Genomic DNA, 19241 nt, shown 5'->3' with positions numbered 1-19241 from the left:
TGGAGAGATTAGTATCTTGACTGAAGAGATGGAGAAGTGAGAATGCAGATGCCAAGGGAATGCTAAAGAGAGAGAACCTGGGCTGAATGTTTCTTCTCCATATCTAATACTAAGCACTGTATACCTGTGTCGACCTTAAAATGATGTTCAATAATGAAGAAATTTACCAATAAGTAATAGTGAGGATGCTTTCGGTATGGGTTTTTTGTTTGTTTGTTTTTGTGCTAGAGTGGCTAGCCTTGGTCCTTCAGCCTCTACATCCCAAGTGCTAGGGTCACAGGCGTGTACCATGATGACCAGCCAAAAGAGAAACTTCTGAATGGCACTCACAAAACTAAGACATGCATGAGAGCAAACGGGTATAAAGAAGTAAATCATTTTTAGTTAGATGTGTAGAAAGTTTTCCTGTGGGTCTTAGTCTATATATCCATAGAACTGGCCTCATGACTATGTAGTAAGAGTCTGCGGAAAAGCCCGTACTGTCTCTGAAGGTGATGGATATCATCTTATTGTGACATAAGATACAGCAGTAACTGTTCAGTCCCAGCACCATATAAATCACCCTGGCAACATACAAATGTAACCCTAGGACTCAGTGAGAGAATCAGAAGTTTGGGTTATCGTTGGCTACATAGTGAGTTCAAGACCAGCCTGTGCCCTGGAAGTGAAGATAACAGATTATCTTATAACGTCAATAAGAGCCAGGTACATTTCCTCATTTAACCTTTCCTGGAACAACACTATGAAACAGGTCAGATATCTCTTATCATATGGGTGAGGAAACCACAGGAAATAGGTCAAATGTTTGTTACCATATAGGTGAGGAAACCACGGCACAGACAAGTCCAAGTCCCAAGGTTAATGGTCTAGATCTCAGCAGCCCAGACTGTGGTCACGTGAGAGGCTTGGCTGGTCTCACGAGGGTAAGCCCAACCTACCATTCTGAAGTCCTCTTCAAACTTGAAGGCCCCGCCTCCCGTGGCACAGAGGGTGGTGTGGAGGCTGGAGAAGTTCTTCTCGCTGCCCATCTGGATGAACATGTGCATGGCACAGGTGGGGAAGCGAATGAAGTGCAGGTTCCCTTTGCGCCCGCACATGGTCAGGTTTTTCAGCTCCAGGTGGACGTCTCGGATCCCAGTTTTGCCATAGGCAGTGTTAGAAGTCAGATACTTCCGGATGCTCTTCAGGTTCTCCACTTCTTCCTGTTCTTCTTCTGCCGTGATATCCTTTGGTTCAAAGTAGACCAGCTTAACCAGGGTTCCACCAATATCCATACCAAACCACGGGAATGCTGTGGGGGGCAGAAGAGAAAAGAATGAGGCTGCAGGCTCAGGGCTGGGATATTCAATGAGGACATGCATTCAATATGAAATTCCCTTTTTCTTTGTTTTTATTTTGTTTTGTTTTTTTGTTTTATGAGACAGGGCTTCTCTGTGGAGTCTTGGCTGTCCTTTGACTCATTTTATAGGTCAAGCTAGCCTTGAACTCAGAGATCGGCCTGCCTCAGGTCAACTACATGAATCTAAAATGAGGTGCAGAGAGACAGAGGCCCTGGGGCACCCACAGCTGTGTACAGTCACTCAGAACTAAGAGAGACAGCACAGGATTCTGCAGAATCCTAAGTCGGCCTCAGATGTGCTTTTGGGACTCAAGTACCCTGCCCAGCCCTGTCTGTGCTAGCTCAATGTTGGAAGACATTTTCTTTTCTTTTGCATAGCTCATACTCTAAATGTTATTTTACAGAAATCTTAGTCAAATTAATGGATGAGTTCCTAAGCCAGGAATGGTGGTACACACGAGTACACAGGAGCTGAGGCAAGAGGATTGCAAGTTGAAGGCCAGTGTGGGTTACAGTGTGAGACTCAGTCTCTCAGAGGAGAGGAGAATAGGAGAGGGGAGACAAGACAGACTGATTTGGGGAACAACATGCATCTTTGAATGCTTTTCTTTTGTTTCAGCCCTACAGGTTGTCTCTATAAACCCTTGTCAACTGAGTGTGATGGGATCTAGTGAAGGTCTTTTGTGTGCTGCCAGGATCACCTGGCTTTCTACTCATGAGGTTGAGGGAAAAGTGTGGAAGGAAAATATCCCTGCACTGCACACAAAATCTTCCCTAAACCTCACTGCTGTTTTATTTATGACTCAAAGCATCCATTCAACAGTTGGTAAGTACTTGTTTAGCATACAGGGTGTGGGGTGTGTGTGTGTGTGTGTGTGCGTGTGTGTGTGGTATTTCAAAGATAACAGTTTTGAAGAAGTTCTGACAATGTGTTAAAACTAAAGTAGCCAGGTATGGTATCACGTGTCTCTAATCCTACCACATGAGAGGCAGAGGTAGATGGATCTTTCCGAGTTTGAGGCCAGCCTGGTCTAAATAGTGAGTTCCAGAACAGCTAGAGCTATGTAGAGACTGTCTCAAAAAATGAACAAACAGTCCTAAAGGTACATTAAAAAAAAAAAAGCCCAAGCCAGGTGTGGGACATGTCTGTAAATATCTGTAATCCTAGCATCCAGGAAGTTGAGATAGGATTTCCTGTTTTGATTTCCAGGGCAGCCTGAGCTGTAGCTCAGCTGTAGCTGATTCTATAGAATGAGACCCCTGTCTTAACAAAACGAAATGTCTAAGTATTCCAGGGTACATATAAGCCTGTTAATAGTGTAACTGGGGTGGCGCAATGGCTCAGTGAGGACTAAGTGCACAGACTGCTCTTCTCCTGGTCCCAGCACCCACCACAACTGTCTGGAACTCCAGTTCCCAAGCGACCCGGCACCTCTGGCCTCCTCAGACACGGGAGCACACATGTGCACACACAGAGACACAGACACATTAATTTAAAAATAAAAAGGCAGATCTTAAAAATAGAATGACCAAATTAACACAACTATTCAAACAAACTATAAACAAAGTGTATGTCCTTTAACAAGGAAAGGAAGAGGATGACTCCGATCTAAACTGTGGGACACTAGGCAGTTGTAAACATGATGTCACTGAAAGAACTTTCCCCAAATTCCCATTAATGAGAAAAGCAAAAGATCGGGACAGTGTACACACAGACAGGTACAAATGCTTATCTCCTTTGTATTTGCTTTTTGCGTTGAGACGGGGGACTTACGTAGCCCAGGCTGGCCTCAAACTCAATGTGTATCCATGGATCCCCTTGAACTCTCTCTGACCTGAGTTCTGGAGTTACAGAAATGTGCCATGCTTGGTTTATGGGGTGCTGGAGACTGAACCTAGGTCTTCATGCATGCTAGGCAAGGGCTCTACCAACTAGCTACATCCTCAGCCTTTTCCACCTGGTTTTTAAAAAGAAAAAGCAAGAAACAAAACAAACAACAACAAAAACCCAGGGGAATCAAAGAAGGATGAGAGACATTCAGCCCCTACGTTAATAGATGTGAGCCTGCAGAAAGGTAAGGAGACCTGTCTAGGCTAGACAGAGGGAATGAGACTGTATTCTGGCTGCTTTTAGTGCAGTCAGCAGTTGAAAGAAGTCAGCAACCATGGGAGACAGAATGACAGGAGGAAGAGCCCCCTCAAAACCTTCTATTTGGTGAAATCTTGCTAAGCACAGGCAACTGAAAATGACTGTTAAAACCACACCAAGAGATTCCTGACCGTTCTGCAAGTTATTCAGAAGCCTCACTTGCCTTTGGGCCAAAGCGTCAAAATGACAGGAAAAACGTGTAGTGCTACGAAAATTCAATACAATGTTTGATGAGCAGTTTGGGCTAAGGTTAAAAAAGAACCAAGATTGGAAGGACCGCGTTAATTTAAGCAGTAAATTGCTTTAGGACCTGGAGTCAGGAAGGGAGACTGAGACTGTTTGTTCAAGAGCACAGCACGGACCTTGAATGAACAAGGCCCTACGTTCTATCCCTAGGACGATGGGAAGTGGAGGATAGAAAAGGAGTTATTAGAGAAGGGGTGGTTGAGATAAGGTCTTGTCCTGTAGCCCACACTGATCTGAAACCTTTGAGCCTCCTGCCTCAGACTCCTTACAGCTGAGTCTGCCCACACGTCTGCCTGCTTTTCTACCACCATGCCCACAGCAATGCTCTTCTGCCCACACTGCAATGTCTTTCCAGGCATGTGTATACTCGTACTCCTCTTCCTGAAAGCAGATCTGCCTGAACCTAAGCTTCCCTCACAGCCACACTGTCAATGGAGATAGGAGAGAAGGGGAAGGAAGAGAGAAGAATATCCCGTGCCACCGCCAAGGCCCCACACATGACACAGATGTGTGCCCAGATATGTGGATAAACTCAGCTGAACTAGTGTGCCTACCAGAAGCCATGCCCACCCTAGACACAGAATGCTAGCATTCATCTCTACTATCTTCCCCAAACCAGACAGTGCAACAGAAACAAAACAAAGGGCTGACCTAACTCAGAGGTTGACAGCCTGTGTGACGGAGGAAAGCCCGAGCTAAATCCCCAGGAGGAGGAGGAGGTCAGTGAGAATAAACCAGAGGAATCAACAATAGGAGACCAGGTTCGGATTTCACAAGAACACTTCCATAAACAAGTGTTAAATAAAAACCACAGGAGACCACTGTTTGGACTAAGCACTTCCCCTACTTCTCAAAAGACCAAACTAACAATCTACGTGGAGTCATTCACACCCATCTGAAACTAAGCTATTGATTGGTCTGACCTCCTGAAAAATCTGGATTAGAAAAATACCAGGAACTGCACCCCACCCCAAACAAGCCAGCTTCAGTTAGCACAACACAGAATCCTCCACCCCATGCCCCCCACTTCTAATCCTTACACAAAGAAGCAACCTAGCTGTCAGTAGGGACTCCTATCTATAATCCTCACCTTGCATACTGAGGCAGGAGGATTGCTACAAATGATAGGCCAGTCTAGCCATACAGTGAGTTCCAGGCCAGCTAGGATTCCTGAGATCCTTTCCCCGAGAAAAAGAAACAAAACATCAAGGAAAAAAATGACTTCATGAGATCAATTATTTTTCTATGCTGATTTCCCTTCTCTGCCATAAAGGAAATAACTTTCTAATGACTGATTTATTTACATTTTATTGACTCTGCTTTCCAGGCCTTTTCTGCCTGTACCATACATCTTGGCCCACTAAAAAGCTGCTAAAATTGAAAATAAAGCCAATTAAGCTTAGAAACCTTAGGTCTGGGGAGAAAGTTCAGGATGTGAATGAGAACCCTGGAACCCACACAATAAAAGAGAAAACTGACCTCAGACCTCCATGTGTGCCCCCTGACATGCACATAAACACATGGACATGAAATAAATTTTAAAAAAATCAATAAACTCAACTGTTATGAGTCTACCTGTCCAGCATGTATAAATAAACCAACCTTTGCTCTCTAAAGCAGAGAGTTGAGCTGGAATCCAGCTCTTGGGAGGCAGAGGCAAACAGATCTCTGTGAGTTCGAGGCCAGCCAGTGTGGGTACACAGAGAAACCCCCGTCTCAAAAAAAAAAAAAAAAGAAGAAGAAGAGGAGGAGGAGGAGGAGGAAGAGGAAGAGGAAGAGGAAGAGGAAGAGGAAGAGGAAGAAGAAGAAGAAGAAGAAGAAGAAGAAGAAGAAGAAGAAGAAGAAGAAGAAGAAGAAGAAGAAACAGTTCAAGTGTAATAACACCGTGAGGTGAAAGATCAGAAAGATCAGGCCCTGGAGTGAGAGTGAGGAGCAGATCTGGGAGACTGGCAAACAACTGGTAAAACAATTTCCTGTGGCGGTTTGAATGACAGGTAATTAATATACCTGAAGCCCGAGCTGAGACTTGAAAGTCAAATGTTAGATGGCAGCATGTGCTGGCTCTTTCCGGCTACCACTGGCTGTACTTGTAAAGGTGAGAAGGAATGAAGTCAGGAAATAACTGCCTGGTTTAACAACAGCGAAGAGGGTGTGGTCAATAACTGAAGTCGGTGGAATGCAAAGCAGTAACCCATGCCAGGGGTGAGAGTGGAAACACGGGGTGGCACATGCCTGGAATCCCAACACTGGCAGGGTGGAGACAGAGGACCAGAAATTCATGGCCTGCCTCAAAACAACAAAACAAAACAACATAATGCCCCCTCTCTAAGCAAACCACTTTAGGGGTGGGCATATTCTTGAGCATGCTCAGTTTAAGGGCAAGGAAGAATGGTGGGCACACTTGGGCCATGTTTACCTCTAGGTCAGGGAGTAACGGTCTAAAGGGTTAAAATGCCTCTGGGCAAGCTCAGCTTGTGCCACACAGTTTTTGTTGAAGAAGGAAAGGGTGCTTTGAAGGTATGATTAATACAAAACTATGCTCTAAACATGCCCGTCTTGCTTCTGGCTAAGAGTTAGGTCTGCGGAGCCGAGGATAACCACCTGGTGACAACCACACCGAAATAGCCTCTTCCTGAGAAAGGTCAGTTAGCACTCAACACTCTGCAGAAATCACCTGTCATGGAGCACACGCAAGGAAGGAGGGAGTCGGGAGGAAAAGTGCGGCTTTGCTGCAGGGCTGTGGAAAGACGAGACTCAGAGAGTTACGAAGCTGATTCCTTTTGAAAAGGTGTGCAGCCGGGGACCCATGAGCCTGAACCCGCACAATCAGGGGGACAGCACCACTGTGAGTGGGTTAGCCTCTCATGGCATCTTAGCTCAGAACCACAGCCTCTGCAACTGCTACCTAATAGAGGTGATGTCAGAGGAGAAGAAGGGCTAGTGGGAGGGCTGAGGAGAGCAAGCAGGGGTAAAGCAGAGGGAAGGAAAGGGACATTCTCCACCTAGGGCAGAGCATCTAACAGGGTTGCAGAACCCCTTCTGTACTTTGGAGTGGCTACTGAGGGACTTCATCTACTCCTTCACTGCGCTGCCTTTTCTGATCTTTGTTTTTCTGCGTTAGTATACAATGGGAGGAGTATGGAGAACAAATAGCTTGTCTTTAGTTCAGAAGTCTCTAAATCAGCAGTTCTCAACCTGTGGCTTGTGACCCCCTCGGGGGTGGGGTTTTGGCCAAGACCATAGGAAAACACAGATATTTACATTACAACTCATAACAGCAGCAAAATTACGGTTATGAAGTATCAATGAAAACAATTTTATGGTTGGGAATCACCACAACATGAGGAACTGTATTAAAGGGTCGCACCGTCAGGAAGGTTGAGAACCACTGCTCTAAATCTATAAGGATCACAACCAAGTTGATTTAGAATGACTTTATATCAGCTAATTTAGAGCCCTAATTAGGCATCATCCAGATGTTGTACAGCCAGGGGACCCATGAGCCTGAACCCGCACAATCAGGTAGGCAGCACCATTGTGAGTGGGTTAGCCTCTCATGGCATCTTAACTGACCAGATAATTCTGGTCTTTTCCCTTTAGGCACAATGAGATCAGATAGCAACTTCTGCCATTTGATAAGTGACCTGGGCCATGATCCTAATCAGACTACTGAGCTTTCAAGGTGTGTGCTTTCCAGGCAAAGGGGCATGGATAGCTGGAAACACTGCAGTACCCTTTGCCAAAATAGCAAGACTTAGATTGCTCTGTCATCTGGGTCTCAGGTTGAAGATGAGCCCTGTTACCCTTCAATAGACTTGCCTTTCTAAAAAAGTACTTCATTTTTAATTGTGTGAGTGTGTGTCTGTGGGGGCCAAGAGCATAGGACCCCTTGAAGCTGAAATTACAGGCAGCTGTGAGTAACCTGATGTGGGTGCTCAGAATTAAATGTGGGTCATCTGGAAGACCAATATACTCTTCTCTCTCTCTCTCTCTCTCTCTCTCTCTCTCTCTCTCTCTCTCTCTCTTTCTCTCTCTCTCTCTCTCTCTCAAGACAGGGTTTCTTTTGGAGACTATCCTGAAACTAGCTCTTGTAGACCAGGCTGGCCTCGAACTCACAGAAATCCACCTGCCTCTGCCTCCCGAGTGCTGGGATTAAAGGCGTGCACCACCACCACCTGGCCCAATAAACTCTCTTAACCAGAGTCACCTCTCCAGCCAATTGCCTCTTTAAAATTAAAATAAATTTAACACACTTATTTGTGTGCATGTGTAGGTCAGAAAACAACTTGTAGGGTCAGTTCTCTTTTTCCACCATGTGAGCCTTGGGTCTTGAATTTACAGGATTACAGTTAAGTCATCCCAACAGCTAGGACTCTTTTTGATATATGTGGTTATTTAAATGTAACTGACTCCCATAAGCTCATAGGGAGTGGCACTATTAGCTTTGTTGGTATAGCTTTGCTGTAATAGGTATGGCCTTCTTGAAGGAAATGTGTCACTGTGGGGGTGGGCTTTGGGGGGGTCTCATATATGCTCAAGCCACACCCAGTGTGTCAGACCACTTCCTGTTGCTGTCAAGCTAAGATGTAATACTCTCATCTACTTCTTGAACACATGTCTGCCTGCACACCACCATGTCACACCATGGTAATAATGGACTAAACCTCTGAAGATGTAAGCCACCCATCAAGTCAATGTTTTTCCTTTATAAGAGATGCCATGGTCATGGTATCTCTTCACAGCAATAGAAACCCCAATGAAGACAATATATAAACCTTTTGTTTTGTTTTGTTTTGTCATGGTTATTTGTTGTTATAGCTAGATCTGCTACATTAGTCAGTGCTGAATTAAGATAATGAAATACTTGAGATAACCAACTTACAAAGAGAAAAGGTTTGTTTGGGCTCATGGTTCTAGATGCTCTATTCTAAGACTAAGCAGCTGCTTTACTCTGGGCCTGTGACAAGCCAGCACATCATGACAGGACCACAAAGAACCAAAATGATCACTCTATCAACCAGAAAACAAATAGCAGAGAGGAAGCAGTGACCAGGGTTTCACAATCTCCTTTATGGAAATGCACCCAATGATGTCAGACCTTCAGCTTAAGTCCCACTACCTAGTGGTTCTTCCACCTCTGACCAACTTACCTGTGTAACTAAGCCTCCACATGGGAACACTTGGGAAACACTTAGGCAAACTATCATGCTTGCTGTACTGACTCCTGCATCAAATCTTTGCCTGTTTGTTGTCCTGAGAAGTCCTTTCTTCAGCAGAATTAGACACGGGGCTTGTCACCACCTCTGGGAAGTGTGTGGTGACTTATTAAAAAGTTTAAGTCCAGTTACATTCACTTCTTTCCTAAATTTTCTTCAAAAACAAGCCAGGACTGTCGATTTGATAGTGGCTCAAACTGTGAATTGAAACTGCATTCCAAACACTGTGGCAAGAATTTTAAACACCTTTTGACAGTACCTAGTGATGTCAGAGCTTTTTAAGCCTCGGGACCTTTCACGGCTCAGCTGTGCGTGACCCAAGGACATACGTCGGCATCAAAGATCATCCTAGGTCAGCAGCTCTAAGTTCATTGTCTCTCACCACTGACGATTAACGATGTGGACTCTCAAGAAGTATTCAAAATGAACGCAGGCTTTATGGAGAATTATTTACAGAGGAACTGGACTAAGAATACTGGCTATTCTTCCACAGGACCTTGGTTTGATTCCCAGCACTCACGTGGCAGAAACAACCACCTGTAACTTCAACTCCAGAGGATCCAATGCTGTCTCCTGACCTCCACTGGCACTAGGCAAGCTTGGGGTGCACATACAGACATGCACGCAAAACATTCATAGACATAAAATAAATAAATTTGAAGAAAATTATTATAGAAAAGTGAGAAATCAAGTTAACTGAACTAAGAAAGGGAGACAAAGTCCTGTGAATGAGAGAGGAATTTCAAAGAGAAAAATAGACTGTTGAATTTCCTTCATCTGGGGTTTTTGTAGGGAATGACAGAAACTGAACAAATTCAGAGGAAAATCTCTGTTAAAACTGGCTAATTTTCTGGGATATCATGGACTGAACCAATGGAGGACCTACATTCTTTATGCATGTCCTCCTAACCCAACCTGGTTGATGGGCATGTTATTCACATGCTACCCGCCCTAAGGCTGGTTACAGATGGCACCCCAATCCATCTTAGACTTTAAGTACCTGTTAGCTATTAGTCACTTGGCCAGCATTACTACCTTCTGACTTTGCGGGTGTCTTGCTAATTGTTAACTAAATTCTACGGCTTCTTAGTGGTTGATCTTGACTGACTGTTGGACATCAGTTAACAGCTGGTATTACTACCTCTGACTTTGAAGACGTCTCAAGTGCTGTCAACTGCACAGAGCTGTCTTTGATATCATAGCTACGAAGGAATAAATAGCAGCAGTGGTCTTGGTTATCTCTGTCTACAGGACAGTCTGGGATCTCTTTCTTGAAATAGGACATGCTTGTTAGAAGCCATCCTTACTTACAGCTTAGTCTAATACAACTAACTGCATTAGAAGCAATGTATTAAAAGCAAGAATTTTAATAATATTTAATAACAATAGTGTTTAGTATGCGTTTCCCAGAGGGCAAAGGTCTCATAGACACTCTCCAGCTGGCCCACTGTAACTGGCCTTGATTCTGGAAGCCTGTTCTTCTCCCTCTGGTCCACTTGACTATCTCAGACTGCCTAAAGGTAACTGGCTCCAGCTTCATTAGCTTAAAACAAAGACTCTTTCCTTTTTCTTTCCTCCCAGCCCCCTTTGCTACTTCTCTCTTTTATTTGAGATAAAGTCTGTAGCCCAGACTATTTCTAAACTATAGTCAAGGATGACCTTCAACTCCTGATCCTTTTGCCTCTTTTAAGTGCTGAGATTAAAAGCATGCACCACCACTCTTGGTTTCAATGTTGTTCCTTAAAGTCTTTTTGAATACTAGGATCATCCGAGATGATTTGATTCCTGTGGTAAATGTTAAGGGTACACAGTGACCCCCTGAAGAACATAAATGTCAAAGACAAGAGGAAGAAAACAAACAACAATAAAAACTAGAAAAAGGTTCCTACTGGCAATTTTAAAGATATAAGGGAGTCTGGAGAGAGAGAAAAATCTATTTCCTTTTGACTTCACAGGATAAAGAACTAAGGCAAAATCTGAGACTCCCTTTAGTTGACCACAGAGATTTTAAGTGTCTTAGTGAGGCAACACTCTCTAAGAGTCAACAGCACAAATTTCTGGTCAATGATGGTGATCCCCTGAGATTAGCACCTAAGTGACAGTACAGCCACCTTAGTACGCATGGATTTCTCCATGCTCACACAGTGATGGAAACTACCCAACGACACCAAGCACGTCAGAACGCACGCATCTTTGAGTAACACAGCCTATATTCTTCCTAATTGTAATTAGGCACCTGTATGATCAATTACTTCTTTGGGCAAGTACCTAATACAGTCACCTTGGACAGTGACAATTCTTTCAAAGAGGCAGTTAAGTTAGGATCATGCTGTGGGCTGTTGAGCTGGATCAGCAGCCACAGGTGATTGCTGCACACACCAGAGTAGCGACTGAGTTCAACCCTGAATAGGACTTCTACAAGTCAAAAAAAAAAAAAAAAAAGAGTCCAGTGGACAACATAATTGTGTGCTGGGGAGACAGCACAGTGGCAATGTACATTTTTACCATGTATGTATGAGGTCTTAGGTTCAACTGCAGTACCACCAAAACAAATATACAAATACCATCTCTTGTTGGGCAGTGGTGGCGCATGCCTTTAATCCCAGCACTCGGGAGGCAGAGGCAGGTGGATCTCTGTGAGATCGAGGCCAGCCTGGTGGTCTACAAGAGCTAGCTCCAGGACAGGCTCCAAAGCTATAGAGAAAACCTGTCTTGAAAAACCAAAAGAAAAAAGAAAAAAAGAACAAATACCATCTCTTTACTCATATCTTAGATCTGAGGGCTAGTCTTCCCTTCATAATATATGAATTTGGTCAATAGTATATTTTAATTATTTGTTAGTATATATAGAGAAAACTTATTTTTAAGAGGCAGCAGTGACCTCAGTCTCAATATTCTATCTAACAAATGAAGACCCAAGAAGCCAGACAGAGTGGCACATGCCTGTAATTCCAGCAATACTCAGACAGCAGGGGCCCAAACATAGTAAGTTCCAGACCAGCATGAACTAAATAATGAGACCTTGTCTCAAAAAGAAAATAAAATACAAATAAAATGGACCAAAGAATTCTCCAGTATTAGTCATTACAACACAAGACATCAGAACCCAGCTGAGTTATCTGAGGCTTGCAACCAAAGTCCTGAGAGATAAAAGTTTGTTGTCGGAGGTCACTAGTTCGTTTCCCGACCACCCTGACTCAAAATAATCATGCAGAAACTATAATATTTGCAATACTGTTTGGCCAATCACTTAAGCATTATTTCTAGCTAGCTCTTATATCCTAAACTAATCCATCTCCATTAATCTGTGCATCACCACGAGGTCGTGGCCAACCGGCAAAATTCCCAGCTGGCAGCTCTTGTCCTTCTTCTCTGGCGGCTACATGGCTTCCCTCTGACTCCGCCTACTCTCTATATATCTCTTTCAGCCTGGTTTTACTCTGTTAAGCCATTGGCTGAAAGCAGCTTCTTTATTAACCAATGGCAATGAAACATATTTACAGCATACATCACCTCCCATATCATCTCCCTTTTTCTGTCTAAATAAAAAGGAAGGTTTTAGCTTTAACATAGTAAGATTACATATAACAGGTATCAAGCAAGAATTATAGTTACAATATTTATATCTACTTTATCTTTTGTCATAATTAAGGAAAACTGTAACTATAGCTATCTATTCTTCAACTCCATCACAGACCCCAGAAGGATGTAATATTACCTAAGTAAACAGGGAGTGCATTATAAGAACTTCCAAAACTCTAGAATTGACAAAGACATCTCGCTGCCTGGACAGTCACCCAAAGTTCTTCTGTATTGTTGGGGCACTCATCTTCAGCCTACTGGCCCATAGTATCCAACAGACTTTTCCATGAAGCAAGAAATTTCAAAGACAGTTCTGCCTGTATTGACAGTTTGTCAGTCACTCTCTCTTCTGTGTCCAGCAGAATGTCTGACAGACTCTTTCATGAAGCAGGAACTTCAAAGGACTGTATTACCTTATTTAGGCAAATGTTTCATTTTTTTAAAAAGTTTATTTACTTTTATTGTATGTGCCCTGGTATTTTGACTGCAGGTAAGTCTGTGTGAGAATGTCAGATCTTGGAGTTACAGATAGCTAGCTGCCATGTGGGTAATGGGATTTGAACTCAGGTTCTTTGGGAAAGCAGTTAGTGATCTTAACCACTGAGCCATCTTTCCAGTCCCTGGAAATGTTTTTTAACTGAACAACTTACTGAGGATCTGCCTAGTTCTTATACTCTACCATCCCAAATGCACACACACACTAAGCACTCCAAAGCCATATGTCAACAGTGTGAAACCAAGAGTTCAAAACTCCATTTGTAAGGACCTTAGCATGTAATAAAGGGTTTCTGTAACACTGAAGAGACCCATTATTGTACACAGAGATCTGTTAAGCTTTATATTCGCTATACAAAGACACCAGAGTCAGTGTTTCTCTCAAGTTAATGCATGCCAGATTGTCTAAATTTAAACTGTAGTCATGTAGTGACTGTCAAGGGTATATGTACCACAAATGGGAAGCAATCTTTCCCATGGGGCTATGTTGGCGTACAACAGAGCTCCACAATAACCCAGAATGGAGTATAACAAAGGTTTAGTTACCTGGGGATAAACTCAGAAAGAGAGAGAGAGTAGTGATCTGCAATCCTCTGTGTGTGTTGGGAACTGGAATCGAATCCAGCGGCCAATTTTCATACGCATTTATAGTACATGAGCTCACGCTCAAAGTGGGCTGGTATCTTAAATGCTATTGGTTGAAGGAGTTCCCACAGTAGGGCTATTCAGAAATCTGTATTAAAAAGCTCCAGATTCTTCACCCTTTGCCACCTTCATTCTAACCCTAAGGACAATTATGAATGTGTCCAAAGAAATTAGCATAAAATTTTCAAAATTTGGCCAAAACGTACCTCGACTACAAAATGCTTGCCTAGTATGCAGAAGGCCATAGGTTTGATCCCTGGCAATTAAAAGACAAAAAGCCTGAAGCATCAATGTCTAAAAATTCTGGGCTGGATAAAGAACTGACTATCCATTAGTACAAAGAAACCCTACATCCTTATTTAAATAATTTGGTGGGGGGTGCCTGGAGAAGTGATTTTTGGTGCTCGTTCAGAGAACCTGTGTTCAGTTCCTAGCACCCTCATGGCATCTTACACCCTGTAACAACAGTCTTAGGGAATCTCCTGGTTTCTATGGACACCAGGCATGCACATGGTACACAAACATACATGCAAGCAAAGAACTCATACACAAAATAAAATAAAAATAATTTTGTTGGACAGAACTTCAGGGCATTAAAAGAAAGTTCTAGTTAAGGTCAAGGAAGGTGATTAAGTGGCACATGCTGTACAGTTGCGGTTCTGTCAGTGTATGAAATTGGCCTCGAGCAATTACAGAAAGCAAGCCCAGAATCACTGTTAGCCATGGGTCATAGAACAGGGTGATCCGTCCTCAAGAATTTTCTGACACTTTCTGATTTTTAGAATTAACACAGTTAAACTTCATAATCTGAGGTCTTTTTAAGTACCTGGTCATACCTCTGTCGTGGTATAAAAGAAAAGAAACGGCTTTAACTTTACTTCAAGTAGCTGATCGCCGATCTTTGGTTTCCCATGGAAAACAGTTCAACATTTCGCTTGCTTCCAAGCCAGTACCCTACCCACATCAGCCACCACATCAAAGTTGGCGTTACAACCCACTGGGCACTAGCCATCAAGCATGGCAGAGAAGCCAGGTGCAGTGTTGTACACCTGTAAGCTCAGTACTTAGTGAAATGAGGAAGGGGGACCATGATCTTGAGGCCCAGCCCGCACCACAGAGCAAGTTCCTGTCACAAAAACAGGGGTGGGGAAAGGTTGTGAGGTAATATTAATTAGTCCCTTTAAAATCAGGAGATCCAGGTTCGGTGGCACACAGTTGTCATCTCAGCACTTGAGAGGCGCAGGTAAGAGAGCTACCATGAGTTTATGGCCAGCTTGGGATACTTAGTTCAAGGCGGGCCTGAGCCACATGGTGAGGTTCTCAAAAGACAAACAAAATAAATCGAAAGAAACCATAAACACACACCTCTCTCCCCTCCCGCCTCTCTGTGTGAGACACAGTCTCACTGGGTACCCCTGGATGGCTTGGAACTGGCTATGTTGTTCAGGCTGGTCTGAAACTCACAGAAATCAACCAGCCTCTGCCTCCCGAATGCCAGAAGTAAAGGCGTGTGCCACCACACCAGACAGAAACATGAACTTGTGGGTTGAAGGCAACGTAATACAGATAATGTTAATACATTCCTCTCTGCTAACATAGTCATAAAATATATTATCTGTTTATTGTTTTATTGGTGAAGGGGACAAGCAGGCGGGTTGGCCAGGGGCCCACAAAAGCTGGCCTCTTTGCATTTGGTTGCCTGTCTAACCTCAGCAGCAGAAATGACTCCCACGCCACAGTTGACTGCACACTTGGAATGGAAACTGGATCTCTGTGGCTTATTTACAATCACGTTTCCTTAAAGCAACCTCGACTTTGGTGTTTTGTACACCTACGCTCGAAAGCAAGGATTTCACATTAGTGTGGTGGGTGAAAGCGATGACTTCATGGGACGGCACATGTCGAGGGCAGAGGACGACTGTGGGGGGAGTCGTTCTCGCTTTTCGCTGTGGTTCTACGGATTGAAGGAACGTTGCCAGGCCTGGGAGACACACGCCTGTGCTGGTTGAGCCATCCGGCTAGCCCTAATTACAGTTACTTTTTAAAGTGACTGGCCATACTCACCCATGCGGTTTCTCAAACTTACCAAACTTTACAAAAACAAACCAACAAAAAAACCAACAAAACACCTAAGGCGTATTATAAAAATACAGACAGCCAGAAGAAACGTGAGTCAGTGGTGGGTATTTGCCCACCGCCCACGAGGCAAGTTCAACCCACAGCGCCATTAAAAAAGACTAAAAATAAAAATAAAGAGTACAGACTGCCAGGCTATCGTCTAGAGATCTGGGTCCCCTGGGGCTGGAGCACTGCCCAGGAAATGTTTCCAACAAGGGGTCCCTTCACTCAAGTTCGGAACCACTTACTACACTAGCTGAATCCAGATGAACGGTCTAAAAAGCTGGCGCTCATCGTCGGCGAGATGCTTACACGTGATCAAGTTGCTGCTTCCGGCACCTCTGCGGACAGAGCCCTGCTGCTGACAGCTGGCTGACAGCTGAGGGCAGCGTGGTGCGCGGCAGTGACCCGGCGGACGCAGCCTTTCCCGGGACACACCTAACCGCTTCCTAACAAATTCCCTCAGCAACGATTGACTTCGTGAAGGCTGCAGGTGATTTTCAAATTTAAAACCCAGACTTTGAAGTTCTAGACATCGTGCCATGCTTGATTAACCCCAGGGTTGCAGTTCAGAAAGTCTTATAATTAAGTTCCCTTGATGTCTCCTCTCTCTCAGCGAAGACCATGGTAGAGGCAAGTGTGCATTTCTTCATAAGGAAGCCAGCTCTGGCAACAGTACTCAAGTACTTAGGTCATGTCGGTGCACAGTTCTTTGATTTGCAGCCTATCTGGCTGACCCTACCACAGATAATCATATGAAATTTAAAACAAGTTGAAATATCAACATTTCAAACAACAACAACAACAACAAAACCCCCTATGTCTTAAGATTAAGGTTTAAAAAGCAAGATGTTCTTGCAGGGGCAAGGGAAACCATGAGTCAAGACTCCCTTCATCCCTGCATTTGGACGAGACAGAAGCAAGATGGAACTGGGGGTGATCCAAAAATACCAAACTCAAAAGTTTACGAAACATTCCTCAGCTCACACCTGTAGTCCTCACACTGGGTAAATCTCACGCAGAGACTGAGATTGGAGGATCAGTGTGTGGTCGTCGGGGCCAGCCTGGGCTAGTAAGACTCAAACCAAACAAGTGCCCAGAAAGAGCAGATTTTAGTCCCAAGGTCCTGGAGAGACTCAGTGCCACCCTTATGATAGAAGTCACAGACGAGACTAGTCACAGAAAAAAGAGAGAGGTCGCTCCAGTGACCTCATCTCCACAATCCCCATGCTGTCTGTCCAGCCTTGCATTTCCATTCCAGGTCTTAAGGAGTGGGATAGGGAAGGCTGACTGAATCCAAGTCCTATTCCACATTAGCATTCCTGGGCTGTCTAGAGGGAGACTGTGCGAAACGGTTACCGACAGCCGCAGTCATCACCTTCACTTCTCACCAAGAAGCTGCCAGTTCTGCCCAATTTAGAGATAAGGGAAGACGGATATCAACCTTCCTGGAATGACTCCATGCTGTGCAGCTCGTTCCTCCAAAGTGAAATGCTCCCTCCTAGAGAGAAGAGGCAGGCTCCTAAGTAAGGAAGTCCACAAAAGTCAGAAGATGCACACAGCCCCTTACGAAGGCTACAGATGCAGCAATTATTCATGTGCATAGAGGAGACTTTTTCCATGCACGGACTATGTGGTGTTCTAGGACACAACTTCCATGAGTCTTCACTGTTTCCTGATGCCTGTAAACTACAAAGCTGCCACTGAGTCACCCAAGCTCCTGGAAGTAACCCCAATAAACTCAGCTGGCTCATTGTGCTAGAGTTTGGTCTAATCATTTGTTGGGTCTGTGGTTAATACTGTATCTTAGGATAATAACATCTCCCCAGGAAAAGTCACACAATGCCCCATTTTCTTAATTAAAATTAGTCTCTGGATGAAATAAGAATCCTGTTATTTGACCACATGCAGATACACCGGGGGACATGTCCACCAGACACTTGTGTGACTGTCTTTGATGTGCCCACCTCACCCGCCAGAGCTGATTAAAGTCCACCCAGGTAGAGCAACTTCAGCTTCCTCAAGCCCTGTGCTAGGGCTCAAGATGGTAATCTCATTATCTGCTTAGACAAATCCCAGTTTAAACCACCAAGAGGTTTAGTTTTCTGTCTGCACAAGTCACTAGAGAATGCTGGTTTACTCTAGGGATGTAACTGATAATTTAATGTCACAGAGTAGATAATTAAAGAGGAGCTAGAAGGAATAGCATTGCTAGGTAGCACCACCAAGCAGAACAAGTCTACCAAAAATAAGCTGCTCTCATTTCTTGCAGCCTCAACTATAAAAGTCTAGCAACTCTAAAGCTTGGCTGGGGTCACAGCGAGAAGAAGAAGAGTGTTCGGCTGCTCTTGTGACAATGTAAGATGAAGGACAAAGTCACAAGCACGTACCTCTTATAGTTCGGAACAAGTGCATTCTGCCATTTAGTCACTGAATAGGGTCCTTACTTGTTTGTTTTCCTAGACAGGAAAAGACACTGCAGCAAACAAATTTTAGACATAGCGATGCATATGTCCCCCTTGGCACTTATATTCTTTCTAATTCTCAAGGACTAATGATTAATTAAGAATAGTTTAGAAAGAAGGAATGAAATCCACATTGCCTGAGACCCAAATGCTACTTAATTAAAACCAATCTTCAGTACCTGGAGGTCAGTGAGCCTCTTAAAGCTTGTGACCACCTAGCAAAAGTCCAGCACTTTTAAAGCCATGGCAGAAACAAATTTTAACTGGATAAGGGGCTCAAACTTAGAAAACTTACAAACTATAGGATGTTAGTGTCTGAGGGTTTAAGTGCTCTAGACAGCAATACGTATATAAGATGCCCAGCTCTAAGAAATGCCAGTAAAAACCAAAGAACAGCAACAAACAGTTTTTCAAACCCAGTGGGAGGGCACTGAGAGAGAGAGAGAGAGAGAGAGAGAGAGAGAGAGAGAGAGAGAGAGAGAGAGAGAGAGATGCAACAAGTGTTGGTGAGGATGTACAAAAGGGCTCATTGCTCCTTTATCATCTCCCAGGTGGAAACGACCCAAATGTCTACCGACTGCTGAGCATGAAGCCATCACATGTGGTATGATCACATAACGCAGAGCAACAGAAAGACGATAAAATGCTGAGAGATCTTGTAACATGGACGAACGGTGAGCACTGCCATGGGAAAGCATCCAATGAACAGAAACCGCATGTGAAGGAGTAAAAAAAAAAAAACCTCCAAGGACAACCAGGGCTGCACAGAGAAACCCTGTTTTGAAAAGCAAAAGCAGAAACAAAAAGAACCAATCAAACAAACAAACAAAACCAAAAAGACAGAAGATAGCTGAGTGACTGCTTAGGGCTGGCGGCTAGGGAAAGGTAGGGGGAGTGCCTGCTACTAAGTGTTGTGGAAGATGATGAAATGTTCGGAAATTATGATACTGATTGCACAACACTACACACCACAGAACTGTATATAT

The 19241-nt window shown here is 43.9% G+C and overlaps 1 protein-coding gene across 4 annotated transcripts in view; it reads right to left on the bottom strand.

Moving 5' to 3' along the window:
* The window catches only part of Pank1 (pantothenate kinase 1), a 67320-nt gene that overhangs the window by 26904 nt on the left and 21175 nt on the right, over positions 1–19241 (bottom strand). For 3 of the 4 annotated variants that reach the window (XM_085693799.2, XM_085693800.2, XM_085693801.2), the window contains one exon: positions 939–1291. In XM_085693799.2, coding sequence (XP_085549925.1) covers positions 939–1291 — 353 coding nt within the window. Of the gene's footprint in view, positions 1–938; positions 1292–17234; positions 17269–19241 lie in introns of those variants that run through there. The other variant, XM_048438894.3, reaches the window with a different exon arrangement.

Source organism: Myodes glareolus, chromosome 7, assembly GCF_982192425.1.
Source record: "Myodes glareolus chromosome 7, mMyoGla1.1, whole genome shotgun sequence".
NCBI classification, from domain to species: domain Eukaryota; kingdom Metazoa; phylum Chordata; class Mammalia; order Rodentia; family Cricetidae; genus Myodes; species Myodes glareolus.
This window is presented reverse-complemented; position numbering and strand designations above follow the sequence as displayed.